Below are 13634 nucleotides of genomic sequence, written 5' to 3' on the forward strand. Positions count from 1 at the left end.
AATGATGCTGTGCTGCCCAGCTAAACCAACAGGCTGGAGTCAGAAACTGGGGATTGCTCGGTGCCAAATGCTCCCCAGTTCACAAGCTTCCATCTTTTAAAATCACTTTGCCATACAATCTCTTTTTCTTCTCTAAACAGCGTAAAATAATCCATATCTTTCTTCCCTAATCAGGTATTGAGCAGAGCATTGAACAAGAAGAAGGACTGAACAGGTCATCTGCTGACCTGAGGATAAGGAAAACTCAGGTGAGTTTCTGCCCTGGTGTCACTGGAGAGGGCTTTCCCTTAGTCTAAAAAGATGGGTTATCTGCCAGAGTGCAAGCCTGCAGCCTGTTGGAAATGTTCTTCCCTGCTGGGGCTGTGGTTGCTGCTCCACCTCTGTGTGGCCTTGCAGTCTGTGAAATGTTAGACTTGAAGGGCTGATGCAATTTTCCCTCTTGTTCCAGTGAAACCACCAATAATGTGCACCTTCTTTCAGTGGGCTTTTAAGATTAATAGGGTTATCCACGGATGTAGAGGCAGAGACTTGGTTTATTGCCAAAGCTTTTCCAGGGGAGTGACACAAAGTTGTTCCATAAGAACTGACCATGTTGCATGAGATTAACATGCTGAATTGAGTTTTGTTAATGAGACTGAGGCATGAAGGGGTGCACCTCCCTTTCCTCCACCCAAGTAGGTCCTGAGGCTGCTTTATGCTCAGTTTTGATGAGGGGTCATGCTTCTCTTGCTTCTTGTCTGCAGCCAAGGGAGATGGGTAATGTTGGCTTTACAAGAGATGGGGGTTGAGGGGCACAGGGCTCTGTAGGTCCAACAACATGCACTAGAAACTGGGAGTCACTGACCCTTCTCTGAGCTGCAGGTTGGGCTGCATGACCTCCTGAAGTCTGTTTAAGGCTGAATTATTCTATAATTATGAATAGTTCCCCTTCTGCTCCCCTCAAAGTCAAGAAATAGCCTAGAAGTAGCTTGGGAGACCTTGCTATAAAGAAGCCTTCTGGTACCTAAAGGAGGCCTATATGAAAGCTGGGGAGGGACTATCAGGGAGTGTAAGTGATAGGGGAAGGTGTAATGGCTTTAAACTAAGAGATGGTAGATTTTGATTAGGCATTAGGAAGAAATTCTTCACTGTGGGGGTGGTGAGGCACTGGCACAGGTTGCCCAGAGAAGCTGTGGATGCCCCATCCCTGGAGGTGTTCAAGGACAGGTTGTATTGGGCTTTGAGCAACCTGGTCTGGTGGGAGGTGTCCCTGCCCATGACAGGAGAGTTGGAATTAGATGATCCTTAAGGTCCCTTCCAACCCAAACCATTTTGTGATTCTACGAAATGTTTAATCAAAGATATGTTGGAGTGCCTCGTAGAGAGGCTTTTCTCTCACAAACAGCTGATTACAGAAGTGCTGAGGGAAAGGACGTAGTGCTGAACTGGGGGCAGGGGAGATGAGCAAGCATCACACCCCACTTGGACATCCTGCGGCATTTTCACAGGTCTCAAGTTAACACAGAAGCATTTGACCACTGATGACCTGAGGTCTCATAAGACAGGGTTATCGTTGGTGTCCAGCTGCTTTTGAAGCCAGGGCTTTGGTTCCTAAATAACATGTACCATTAGAAAATGGGACATACTTTTACAGATTTTATGTGGAAGTTGAAGTTATGCAATTGTGCACTGTCTTGGATGTCCCATTATTGCAGAGTACATTGGGATGGAGGCAGGAGAGACCAAAGCCACGGCTCCAGTGGCTTTGTTGGATCAGCCAGTGGTGCAGATTTATCTGGATCAGGCATAGGTATGTGTTGGCATTTTGGCCCCAGCACATCTGCCAGCCTTATAGTGCTGACCAGAGCTGCTATGCTCTGTCTGTGGCATGCGCGGGAGTGTAGGTGGTTCCTGGCACTGCACCTACTAGCACATTGTTAACTCCAGGTCTGTACATTATGTCTGTACATTGTTGGCTACGTCTTGTGTTCTAAAAGTTGGACTAGTTTAACTTGATGAAATGGCACTAGACAAAGACAAGATAAATTATCTCCAGAAAAAGTGTACAAAGCAAAAAAGTATTTCATTTACAGATGGTGTAACTTGGCCATACTACTCAGTAATGGGCTGAAAATGTGGGCTAATTTGCGTGGGGAAGTGATTTCAAAAGAACATGATCTTTTATAACTTTGGATCCTCCATCTCCCAGAAGGAAAGTTAGAGACTTGATTACATGAATCATTTAATGAGAGCTTCTCCCGTCATTCACATATTGTCCTCTGTGGAGCAGCTCCCTGCTGCACAAATCTTAACTAGAGATGGACAAGCAAATAGAACCCTAATGCTTCGAGAGGAAAAAAAAAAACGTGTGCCTGCCAGTAAATCATCCCTAACCTCATTTCTTCCTGATAAACATGTGAAAGTTTTCAAAGGTGACATGAGAAGAAATATTTTGGTGACGTGCTCGCTAATCTAAAAGAGCTAAGCCTCTTTTTCTGAGCTGTTCCTGCAGGTCCTGCTGTTGGGGGGTGGATTTCTCCATTTCTAGCTAAGGGGAGGCACTGAGCCCTTGAAGGCTGAGACTCCCATACCAGATCTCGGAGAGTTCACGCCAAATAGATGTTGACAGCACTGGGCTGCTTTCATTCAGCCTAGCCAACCTTGTGACAAGGGGTGGTGTGTGCAGTTCTGGATGCTTTTGACTTCAGTTGCTCCTCAGGCCTGCAAGGGCAATGATTCCCATTAGCCTGTGGGGAGGGTCCCCCTCTAGCAACCCCCCCTCCATCAGCATATGGTCCTCTTCCCTGTGGGCAGCTGCCTTCGTGCTCCGGCTGCTGAGAAGCCCTGGATGCTCTTGTGGCAGGAGGCATCAAGCCCTTTTAGAGAGGCATTAGGTGTGCTCGATGTTGGCCTCCTAGCCCCAAGCACTCCACGCCTGTTGTGCCCCAAGCCATGGGCACAGTGGGGAAGAGTGTCTGCAAGGGCTCTCTCAAGCATGGGGTATAACACGGTGTTGTGGCTTAACCCCAGCTGCCAGCTGAGCATCAAACAGCTGCTTGCTCACTTCACCCCAGTGGGATGGTGGGGGAAGAGAATTGGAAAGGCAATTTAGAAAACTTGTGGGTCAAGATAAAGACAGTTTAATAAGAGAAAGAAAAAAGAAAAAAAGAAAAAAGAAAAAAGAAGAAAAGAAAAAGGGTGAGTGAAGAGAAAACCTCAGCCAAACTAAAACAAGTGATGCAAATTGCAATTGCTCACCACCAGCCAACCAGTGCCCAGCCAGTCTCCAAGCAACAGTAGCCCCCCTGGCCAACTCCCCCAGCTTCATTGTTCAGCATGACGCAGTTAAGTTATGGAATACCCCTTTGGCCAGCTGGGGTCAGATGTCCTGGCTCTGTCCCCTCCCAGCTTCTTGTGTACCCCCAGCCTCCTCACTGGCAGAGCAGCATGAGAAGCTGAAAAGTCCTTGGCTTCGTGTAAACACTGCTCTGCAACAACTAAAACATTGGTGTGTTATCAGCACAGTTTTCGTTACAAATCCGAAAGCATAACACCTTACCAGCAACTATGAAGAAAATTAACTCTATCCCAACCAAACCAGCAAGCACGGTTTCTCCCTTCCTCATGCACTGAGCTACTGCTGCCTTTGGGGTGATCCTCCAGCAGACCCACAATGAAGGTGGGTTTATCTGGCCCTGCTGTGCAAGAGTTATCTGGGCCAGCCAGTTGAGTGTTTGAAGCCATGACTGACACCTGGGTGCTGCTGCACCCCAGCATTGGGTCTGACTTCAGCACTGCCCTCGCTAAAGCAGCCTGGTCTATAAAGCTACTGGCTGCTGGCTCATGTATGGGCTGAAAGCTTCACTTTTGGCCTCGACCCTGTAAACCACCTCTTGTGCAACTGTCACAGTGGTTGTGCTGGGGGAGGCGGGTCACTCCGAGGTGACCCCAGCTGCCTGCTCAGTCCACAAGTTCCCAGCTTCTTACATGTGGTTCTTGGTTGTAACTTCTCTGGAGTGTTTACTTGCTTGGTCCTTGCTACAGAGGACCAAGGATTCTTGTTGAAATGTTTATGCCTCAGAAAGCTGCACAAGCGCTTCTTTGTCCTCTCTGGTCCGTAAGAACTCGTTACCTTCTTTGTGGGAAGTCCGGCATGCAGTATTTTGCTCCTCTTTGCCACTTTGCACTCGGATTGAGGTGAATTAGCCTGACACTTCTGTGCTCAAAGATTTGGGATCTAAGATACAAAGGACTGTTGCTTCTGGTGCACACCTTCCCTCAGCAGAGACCATTTCAGTATACAGAAGCAGCCAATTGACTCTGGTCCTGGTAGGTGATCTGCATTGGTGATTGATGAAAACAGGAGCAGCTCTGTGCCTTCCCAGTCATGTAGAAGTGGTGAGTCTGGTACTGCTGCTCAGGATTGCCAGCCTGTGTGTGGCAGCTGGGAACATACTCAGCAGATCCTACTGTCGTTCAGGACCCCCCACTCTGTCTGGGTTTGCTATACAGCATTGCACATGGCTTCCTGTAGACACAGGTAATAGAAAGATTTAGATAATTTGAATGGAAGTGTGTACAGGTGGAAGCAGAAGAGGGAATGGTGGAAGAAGGGATTGGCATGGGTTGATGGCACCTAACCCAGAAGGTTATCAAGATGCCAGCACAGATGCATACAGCTTCTAAGAAAGCTTAGGGTAGGTAGCAAACCATTGGGCAGCTTACTCCAGAACAGATGAGAAGGACCTCTAAATGTCCTGTACAATCTTAATCATTCCATAATTACGTATCAGCTGTGCTGCCTAAAGACCCAAGGCAGGTAAGGGTGAAAGGGTGTAAGATCAGTGTTACTGTCAGCTCTTGAAGAGCACAGAAGGTACATCCCAAACCAGTCTGTGGCCACCAGTAACAAAGATCCCAGGACACGTGAGGAGGACTCATAAGATGTGTCACACACAAACACTGCTGGCCATGTGTGTTTTTGGGCTTGTGAATTTGGAGCATGAGAAAGTGAGTGAATCCAGGAGTGAGTGTGAGTGAAACACATTTTATTTAATAAATCAACTTATTGTTCTGTGCAGTCTTAATGAGCTTCGCTAGGTTAGTTACTGCACTCTGGTGCTGAGCCTCTGTATCTTAAGCAGTCTTGCCCATCCCTGCTGCAACGCTCAGCCATGGGAGTTCAGGAGGTCAGACCTGGCCTTGGCCTCTGCCAGCATCCAGGTTGGTGATGTGACCTTGCTGTGTTTTCAGCCAGTGCTCAGCCATACTTGAGTCATTCACCTTGGGTTAGTCATGCTGTGATGGCTGGGCAAACTGTCTGAGTTGTGATAGGCTGTGTTCAGGGCGTGTATGGGGTGTCTGTGTGGTTGGTGCAGGGCTGTGAGCCTTTAACAGGTGTCGCATGGTCACAGCTTCTTAAAACGAACTTGCCCTGGGCTGAAACTTTGTCTTTAATTCCCCACCACGCAGTGCTGCTGTGTAGTTTTTATTGCGGGTTGGCCAACACACTGGTGAGCATTCAGTGGAAGAGCACCTTACAAAATGGAGCCATTGCTCTGGTAGTGCTTCTTCGGCATTTGCCTCTTCTTTGCTTCAGAGTGAGCTTTGGTACTTTGTTCTCTCTGGTCATACTGGCAAAACATGAATGAAAAAAAAAAAAGATATCTCAGAGCAGTCAAATGTGTCCTTGTTCCGCAGCAAAGGTCTTTTAGCAAACCATTAAACTGATAATGCAAATAGCAGCTGCCAGCACTGCTCTTCATTGCCTATGCGTGGGGATCCGGACACCTCTTGTGCCTCTCTTGCAGAGGTTTTACACACAAATATAAATCATACTTTCTCAATGCCCTTTGCAGGGAAGCAAGAGGATTTGGGGCATTTCTACTCCTTTTCAGCCCATAAAGCCACTTGTGTAGACTGCTCCCCTATGCTGCAGTCAATGCCTAATCAGTACTACAGTGACATTAACTAATTCTGCAAAGGCAGCTTCCAGCACAGAGCCCAGCATCCTCCAGACCCTGCACAAGTGGTGAGAGGCTGTCATGGCTGAGCCTCAGGCAGTGGGGAAACCGTGCTGTGCAAAACAGATACAAGAGAAAGGCTTGAAATGTGTCTCAAGAGCAAGTGGAAATGACAATTGCTGGGGCTTGCTTTTAGCAGGACATAGCAAAGCCAAAGCAAAGCAGAGTGAAACAGTATACAGCAAAGCAGGACAGCATCTGCGTGCCATCTCTTCTCTCCTAACTCTGGGAGGGGCCCTGGCACAGGCACAGCTCTGCACAAACTGGGCAGTGTGTGTGGGGATGTCAGCAGGTCTCTTCCCAGAAAAAAAAAAACACCTCTTCCTTCACCACTCCAAAGACACTGCTGTTGCTGCGTGCTTCCAGCAGTGCTGTGAAACCACCACCACCAAGCTTTCTTCTCAGCTCTGCTCCATGATGTGCCCTTCAGCAGTGGTTTGCCATCTCAAATACAGGTGCGGGTGGCAGAGGCAAGAAGGTGGAGACCAGGCATGTGGTACATGGGTGTGCCCAAACAGCCCGCAGGAAAATAGGAGCACACAGCTGCACAGCCCCAGGGACCGGTCCCAAAGCTCGTTTTCCGGAAAAGGGTTAACAGCAAAGCTGGGAGCTCTTAACCGCCATCTCCCTTCATCCCCTGGAAGGAACTGAAGAAATTTGGGTATCTTTTACCTCCTCTTGCTCTCCTGCATCCCAGTGCCTCCAGATATAGTGAGGCTTCCTTCCATCAAAGCCTGGTGGGGACCCAATGCAGGTTGAAAGCTCAGAGCCCCTGCACTGCCATGCTGAAGGGGATGATGTAGCACAATGCTCCGCTTCCGGGCTTGGGCTTGTGATCCAGGCAGTCTCTGACTGTTTGTCTTCTCACGGATGCTGACCCTGTGCTGGGACCCTGTGCACAGCAATGTGTGTGTTCAGCACGTGCTCGGGATGGTGGAGGCTGGGAGCAGAGCTGGGCACAGAGCAGCGTCACCCTAGGGCTGCATTGCTGGCTTTGCTCGTCATCATGCGCTGCAGGTGTGTAGGGCTGACGGCTCTTGTGGGCCTGGCAAGTGGCACTGCTGGGCTGTGAGTGCCTGACGGATGAGCTGTGCCAGCACAACTGTTGTAGCTGTCCCCAGGGAAACAGTGTGGGGTGAGCTTACGGTAAGGCAGTGACTTGGCTCTGAGTTGAGAGTTATCTGCATTCCAGTTTGTTGTAGAGTTTGGGATGATGCTGATCTCACTTTCCATACAGGGCAGCTCCAGAATCTCCCCTGCTAATCATTTGTATTTGTAACTTTCTGGCTGGGTTATACAATTAGTGTGAAAATGTCCATGGCCCTTGATGGTGTTGCCCTGTTATTTGGTGCGCTGCTGTGCAATTTCAGATTTTTGGTGCTATGGGACAGATTCACTGCCCCGGGGAGTGTAATGGAGATATTGCAGCTGGCACTGTCTGTGAGCAAGTGCAGGTGTCCTCCTTGGACTCAGCCATCCAGCAACAAGCCAGTGGCCCAGCTAGAAATCTGCCATCTGGATTTGTTCCTGATCATGGGATCACAGTATATCAGTGAGAGGGGAAGTCAGGAGATCTCAGTCCCTGCTCCAGAGCCATGCCAGCCATATCAGGTTACTCATGGCCTTGTCAGGCTGCATTCTTGGTATCTATAAGGATGGAGATGTCATGGGCATCAGGTCCATGGGTCCTCTAGGCCCTTGTCCAGTGTTTGACCGCTCTTGTGATGATTTCCAGTTAAATTTCCTGTAGGAAATTTTGCAATTTCCTATATTCCAGCTTGGTCCATCACCTCTTGTCCTGCCACTGTGCACCTCCAAGAAGAGTCTGGCTCCATCTTCTCTCTTCCCAGGGGGATTCTAAGATCCCCCTGAGCTTTGAGACCTCTAGCTGACCTAACCCGCTTCTCTCAGCCTGTCCTTATTTGCCCTGTGCTCCAGCCTAGACCATCTCAGTGGCCTCAACTGTATTCACTCCCATGTGACTTCTCTAGGGAAGCCCCTTTCAGAACACAGCACTCTAGGTGTGGTCTCACAATTGACAGGTGGAAGGAGTAATCCCTGTCCTTGCCCTGCTGGCTGTCCTCCTGCTCACTGCTGACTCCTGGGCATGGTCTTTTCTCCATCAGGACTTCAGGGGCTTTCGTAAAGCTACTTTCTGGTCAGCTGGCCCCTAGCCCATCCTGCAGCGTGCATTCCTGTCCCCAGTGCAGGACCCTGCATTTCCCTTTGAACTTCATGGGATTCCCATCAGCCCCTTTCTCCAGACTTTTGAGGTCCCCCTGAATGCCAGCCCTGCCTTCCAAATTCCCAATTTGATGTCTTCTGCAAATGTGCTGAAAATGCACTCTACTCTGTCATGCCAGCTTGGTGATAAAGCTTCTTAACATATAGTCCCCAGCATCACACATGGAAGGATTGTCATTAGGAACTGGCCACTTGTTGGACTTTGTATTGCTGTTCACAGCCCTCTGAGTCTAGCTGTCCAATTTTCCATCCACCTTATCCAGCCCATCTCTTATCAAAATGGCTATAAGTGTACTGTGGGAGTCTGTGCTAAAGGCCTTAAACTCACGATATACACCATTCTTTATTCTCCTCTCATCTGCACAGCCAGACATCTCATTGGAAAAGGCAACCAGATTAGTACAGCATGATTTGCCCCTGGTAAATCTACACTGGCTGTTTCCAATTATCTTCTTGTCCTTCCGGGAGGACTCAGGGGAGGCCGAGCAGACTTGGGTTTCCCAGATTCTCTTACCAAAAGATTGGTCTAATTTTTACCTTTTGCCAATCCTCTGGAATCACCCATGGTCACTGCTGTCTTTGGAAGATGATGGAGAGGCCCTTTACAGTGACATGGGCCAGGTCCCATGGACCTGTGTATCTCCAGCTGGTGTAAGCTCTCCCATAGCCTACATCCTGCTCTGTGGGTAGTTCTTCATGTCTCTGGCTTCTGGTCAGAGGACTCTAGGAGGCCAAGAGGCCTGAGGCAAAAGAGCAAAATTTAACTTTTTCCTTGGCAATTTCCCTGGTCACTGGGGCTTCTTCAGGCTCACTGGTACTTTCGGCAGCCCATCTTGCCATCCTGCACAACACTCACACTGTTCCAGCTGAGCTTTGGCTTTCCCAGCTCCTTCTTGGGCACTCAGCAGCATGTCTGTGCTCCCTGGAACCTGGCCCTGCTCCCAGCTCTCTCCTAGTGTCTGAGATCCTGCCTGCCCTCAGTGCAGCTGGTGCTGCAGATTGCTGCCTGGGCTCAGCACAGCACAGTGGAACCATCCAGTGTCTGCACCTCCCTAGTGCAGGAAAGTGGGAAGGGGTTTCGTGCAGGGCCTGGCATGTGGCCAGGCTCACCTTCACTTGCTTATGCTATCTGGAGCCAAGGAAACCAGTAGGAACCAGATTGAAATTAATTTTAAATCATCAGTCTGTGAGAAAAATATGCAATGGCTAAACCTACCAAGGTGTTAAAATTGTCATTTTAAAACTCTTTTTCTGCCATACTGCCAGAGCAGCATGCTCTGATCTGTCTAGAATGAAGCCCAAAGAAGCTGCCCTGCTTCTGAAAAGTGCTTTTGTGTGTGGGAGTTGGGACAGGTTGAACTGGAGATCTGATTTAGATGTCTCGTACATTAAGTGTGATCCTTGTGTAGGTATTTCTGCAACAAGGGCTTTACTCGTTTGTACAGACTTTGCTGTGAGCAAATCACTGAGTAAAAGAAAAAATGAGGAGCTAGTTCACCCTTGTCAGCATGTTGTAAAGTAGGAGTAGTGGTGGTATCTAGGCATTAAGATTATGGACTTTTATTCTGGTTTTGCTGTTGTCATTGCCAGCCAAAAGAGCTTCATTGGACCTGGAACCTTCATAGGAACAGCTTTCTCTTACCCCGTCCATTGACGTGGGCTGGGGTACCCCTCTGCTCTTTGACTGCTTAAATTGTCTGGGCTATGTTGAAGCTATGAAGGCAGGGAAGACCTGTGAGGATGTGTACTAGCAGATCGGACAGGGCTGGTCCTCCAGCTGTGGTCCTGGGGCAGATGAGGGTGCTGGCCTCTTCCACAGGAGCATGAGTCTATCCTTGGCGCTGGCTCAATCACAGAATCACAGAATCACAGAAGCATCTAGGTTGGAAGAGACCTCCAAGATCACTGAGTCCTACCTCTGACCTAACACTAACAAGTCCTCCACTAAACCGTATCACTAAGCTCTACATCTAAACGTCTTTTAAAGACCTCCAGGGATGGTGACTCAACCACTTCCCTGGGCAGCCCATCCCAATGCCTAACAACCCTTTCAGTAAAGAAGTTCTTCCTAATATCCAACCTAAACCTTCCCTGGAGCAATTTTAGCCCATTCCCCCTCGTCCTGTCACCAGGCATGTGGGAGAATAGACCGATGCCCACCTCGCTACAGCCTCCTTTAAGGTACCTGTAGAGAGCGATAAGGTCGCCCCTGAGCCTCCTCTTCTCCAGGCTGAACAAGCCCAGCTCCCTCAGCCGCTCCTCGTAAGACTTGTTCTCCAGACCCCTCACCAGCTTCGTTGCCCTTCTCTGGACTCACTTGAGCACCTCCATGTCCTTCTTGTAGCAAGGGGCCCAAAACTGAACACAGTACTCGAGGTGCAGCCTCACCAGAGCCGAGTACAGGGGGACAATCACTTCCATAGCCATGCTGGCCACACTGTTTCTGATACAAGCCAGGATGCTGTTGGCCTTCTTGGCCACCTGAGCACACTGCTGGCTCATATTCAGCTGACTATCAACCAATACTCCCAGGTCCTTCTCTGCCAGGCAGCATCTAACCACTCATCTCCCAGCCTGTAGCGCTGCTTGGGGTTGTTGTGCCCCAGGTGCAGAACCCAGACCTTGGCCTTATTGAACTTCATACATTTGGCCTCAGCCCATCATTCCAGCCTATCCAGATCCTCCTGCAGAGCCTTCCTACCCTCGAGCAGATCGACACATGCACCTAACTTGGTGTCATCTGCAAACTTACTGAGGGTGCACTCGATCCCCTCATCCAGCTCATCGATAAAGATATTGAAGAGGACTGGCCCCAGTACTGAGCCCTGGGGGACTCCACTAGTGACCGGCCTCCAACTGGATTTAAATCCATTCACCACAACTCTTTGGGCCTGGCTATCCAGTCAGTTTCTAACCCAACGAAGCATACACCAGTCCAAGCCATGATCAGCCAGTTTCTTGAGGAGAATGTTGTGGGAAACGGTGTCAAAAGCCTTACTGAAATCAAGGTACACCACACCCACAGCCTTTCCCTCACCCACCAAGCACGTCACTTTGTCATAGAAGTAGATGAGGTTTGTCAAGCAGGACCTGCCTTTCATAAACCCATGCTGACTGGGCCTGATCTCCTGGTTGCCCTGCAAGTGTCGCGTGATGACACTCAAGATAATCTGCTCCATGAGCATCCCTGGCACTGAGGTCAAACTAACAGGCCTATAATTACCCGGGTCAACCTTCAGGCCCTTTTTGTAGATGGGCGTCACGTTTGCTAGCCACCAGTCGACTGGGACCTCCCCTGATAGCCAGGACTGCTGATAAATGATGGAAAGCGGCTTGGCCAGCTCTTCCGCCAGTTCTCGCAGTACCACCGGGTGGATCCCATCTGGCCCCATCGATTTGCGTACATCTAAGTGCTGTAGCAGGTCGCCAACCATTTCCTCGTGGATTGTGAGGGCCATATCCTGCTCCCCGTCCCCTTCCACCAGCTCAGGGTACTGGGTATCCAGATAACAACTAGTCTTGCTACTAAAGATTGAGGCAAAGAAGGCATTAAGCACCTCAGCCTTTTCCTCATCTCTCGTCGCTAAGTTCCACCCCCAACCAGTAAAGGATGGAGGTTCTCCTTAGTTCTCCTTTTTGTGTTAATGTATTTATAAAAACATTTTTTGTTATCTTTAACAGCAGTAGCCAGATTGAGCTCCAGATGAGCTTTAGCCTTTCTAATATTGTCCCTACACATCCTTGCAACGTCCTTATAGTCCTCCTGAATGGCCCTCCCTTTTTTCCAAAGGTCATAAACCCTCTTTTTTTTCCTAAGCTCGAGCCACAACTCTCTGTTCAGCCAGGCCAGTCTTCTTCTGCGCCGGCTTGTCTTTGGGCACGTGGGGACAGACCGCTCCTGAGCCTGTAAGATTTCCTTCTTGAGGAGTGCCCAGCCTTCCTGGACTCCTCTGCCCTTCAGGACTGCCTTCCAAGGGACTCTGCCAGCCAGTGTCCTGAACAGCTCAAAGTCTGCCCTCTGGAAGTCTAAGACAGCAGTTTTACTGGTCCCCCTCCTGACTTCGCCAAGAATAGAGAACTCTACCATTTCGCGGTCACTCTGCCCAAGACAGCTCCTGACCACCACATCTCCCACCAGTCCTTCTCTGTTTGTGAACAGAAGGTCCAGCGGGGCACCTCCCCTGGTAGGCTCACTAACCAGCTGTGTCAGGAAACTATCTTCCACGCTCTCCAGAATCCTCCTAGACTGCTTCCTCTGAGCTGTATTGCATGTCCAGGATATGTCTGGGAAGTTGAAGTCCCCCATGAGGACAAGAGCCGATGGCTGTCCCAAAGTCCACGAGCCCCAGCAAACTGGCCAGTAGGGCAGCCTGGCTCCTGAGCTGTTTCTGCACCGTGGAAAAGATGTTTTCATGTTCTAAATTCATTACATTAACACCACCCTATTTGTCACCACATCACGTCAGTAGTTTGAATAAAGCACCCTGCCTATCTGAAAAAGATACAGGTACTTTAGGGTCACAGGGAGTTGTGCAGCTCCTGAGGGTATCCCCAGCTCAGAAATATTGCCAGAGATGCAGGTTCACAGAAATGGGGCCAGTATTTTCAGTGTTTCTATAAGTATGAAAGTTATTTCAAGTTCATAGCGGAGTGAACACTAGTATTTTCACTCTTCCAAATGTCAGTATTTGTTATTCAGAATAGCTTTTGCTTTAATTGCTTTTGGGCTTTGTTTATCCAGCTGATGCAGTGGAAATTTTCACCTTGGTTGGACTAGTTCATACACTGTGAAAGAAACCCAGTTGGTGGAAACTCAGGAGGAGGAACTCTGCTTCCCCTGTATCCCCAGTGGGAGCTCTGGAGGAAGGCTGGGGTGCCCCACAGGAGTCCACACAGGAAGAGCACTTCAGAAATATCTTTCTCTTAAATAGAAAAAGTTTTATAGGACAAGGTCCTTGGTTTCAGTATATGCTTTGTGGGTGTTTTGTAGCACTCCATAGGTACCCAGAGGCCGCTGGTTCCGCATGAGCTCTTTGGAAATCCATCTTGGTGGTTCAGCAAAGTGGGTTGCTTTCCCAGCATTTGAGGAGTAAATTGTTACTGGCCCTAGGTGAAACAACCCCATTTCATAATGTTACTTAGTATTTTCTGTTTAATGAATTTATTTCAAATGCAAGGTACATATTGATGTGCTTTTTATTTACTCTGAATATTCAAGCAGTTTTTATTTAATGACTAAAAAGCCATTTAAAATGCTTTTTCTAGTGCATTTTTCATGAAACGCTGTGTTCTTTCAAAATCAAATGCGTTTTATAGACATGTGGTATGCCTGTGGGAATGTAAAATAACAATCTGACAGAATAAACACTAAGTTGAATAACTTAAGTA

General features: G+C 48.8%; 1 protein-coding gene across 2 annotated transcripts in view; it reads left to right on the forward strand.

The window, feature by feature from the left end:
- STX1A (syntaxin 1A) overlaps positions 1-13634 on the forward strand; it is a 105459-nt gene that overhangs the window by 70840 nt on the left and 20985 nt on the right. For both annotated transcript variants that reach the window (XR_014574211.1, XM_083806209.1), the window contains exon 5: positions 175-248. Coding sequence is in view for 1 of the 2 variants with exons in the window: in XM_083806209.1 (XP_083662335.1) it covers positions 175-248 (74 nt within the window). In the remaining variant the exon portion in view is untranslated. The remainder of the gene's footprint in view (positions 1-174; positions 249-13634) is intronic.

Source organism: Anser anser (assembly GCF_964211835.1).
Source record: "Anser anser genome assembly, chromosome: 20".
NCBI classification, from domain to species: domain Eukaryota; kingdom Metazoa; phylum Chordata; class Aves; order Anseriformes; family Anatidae; genus Anser; species Anser anser.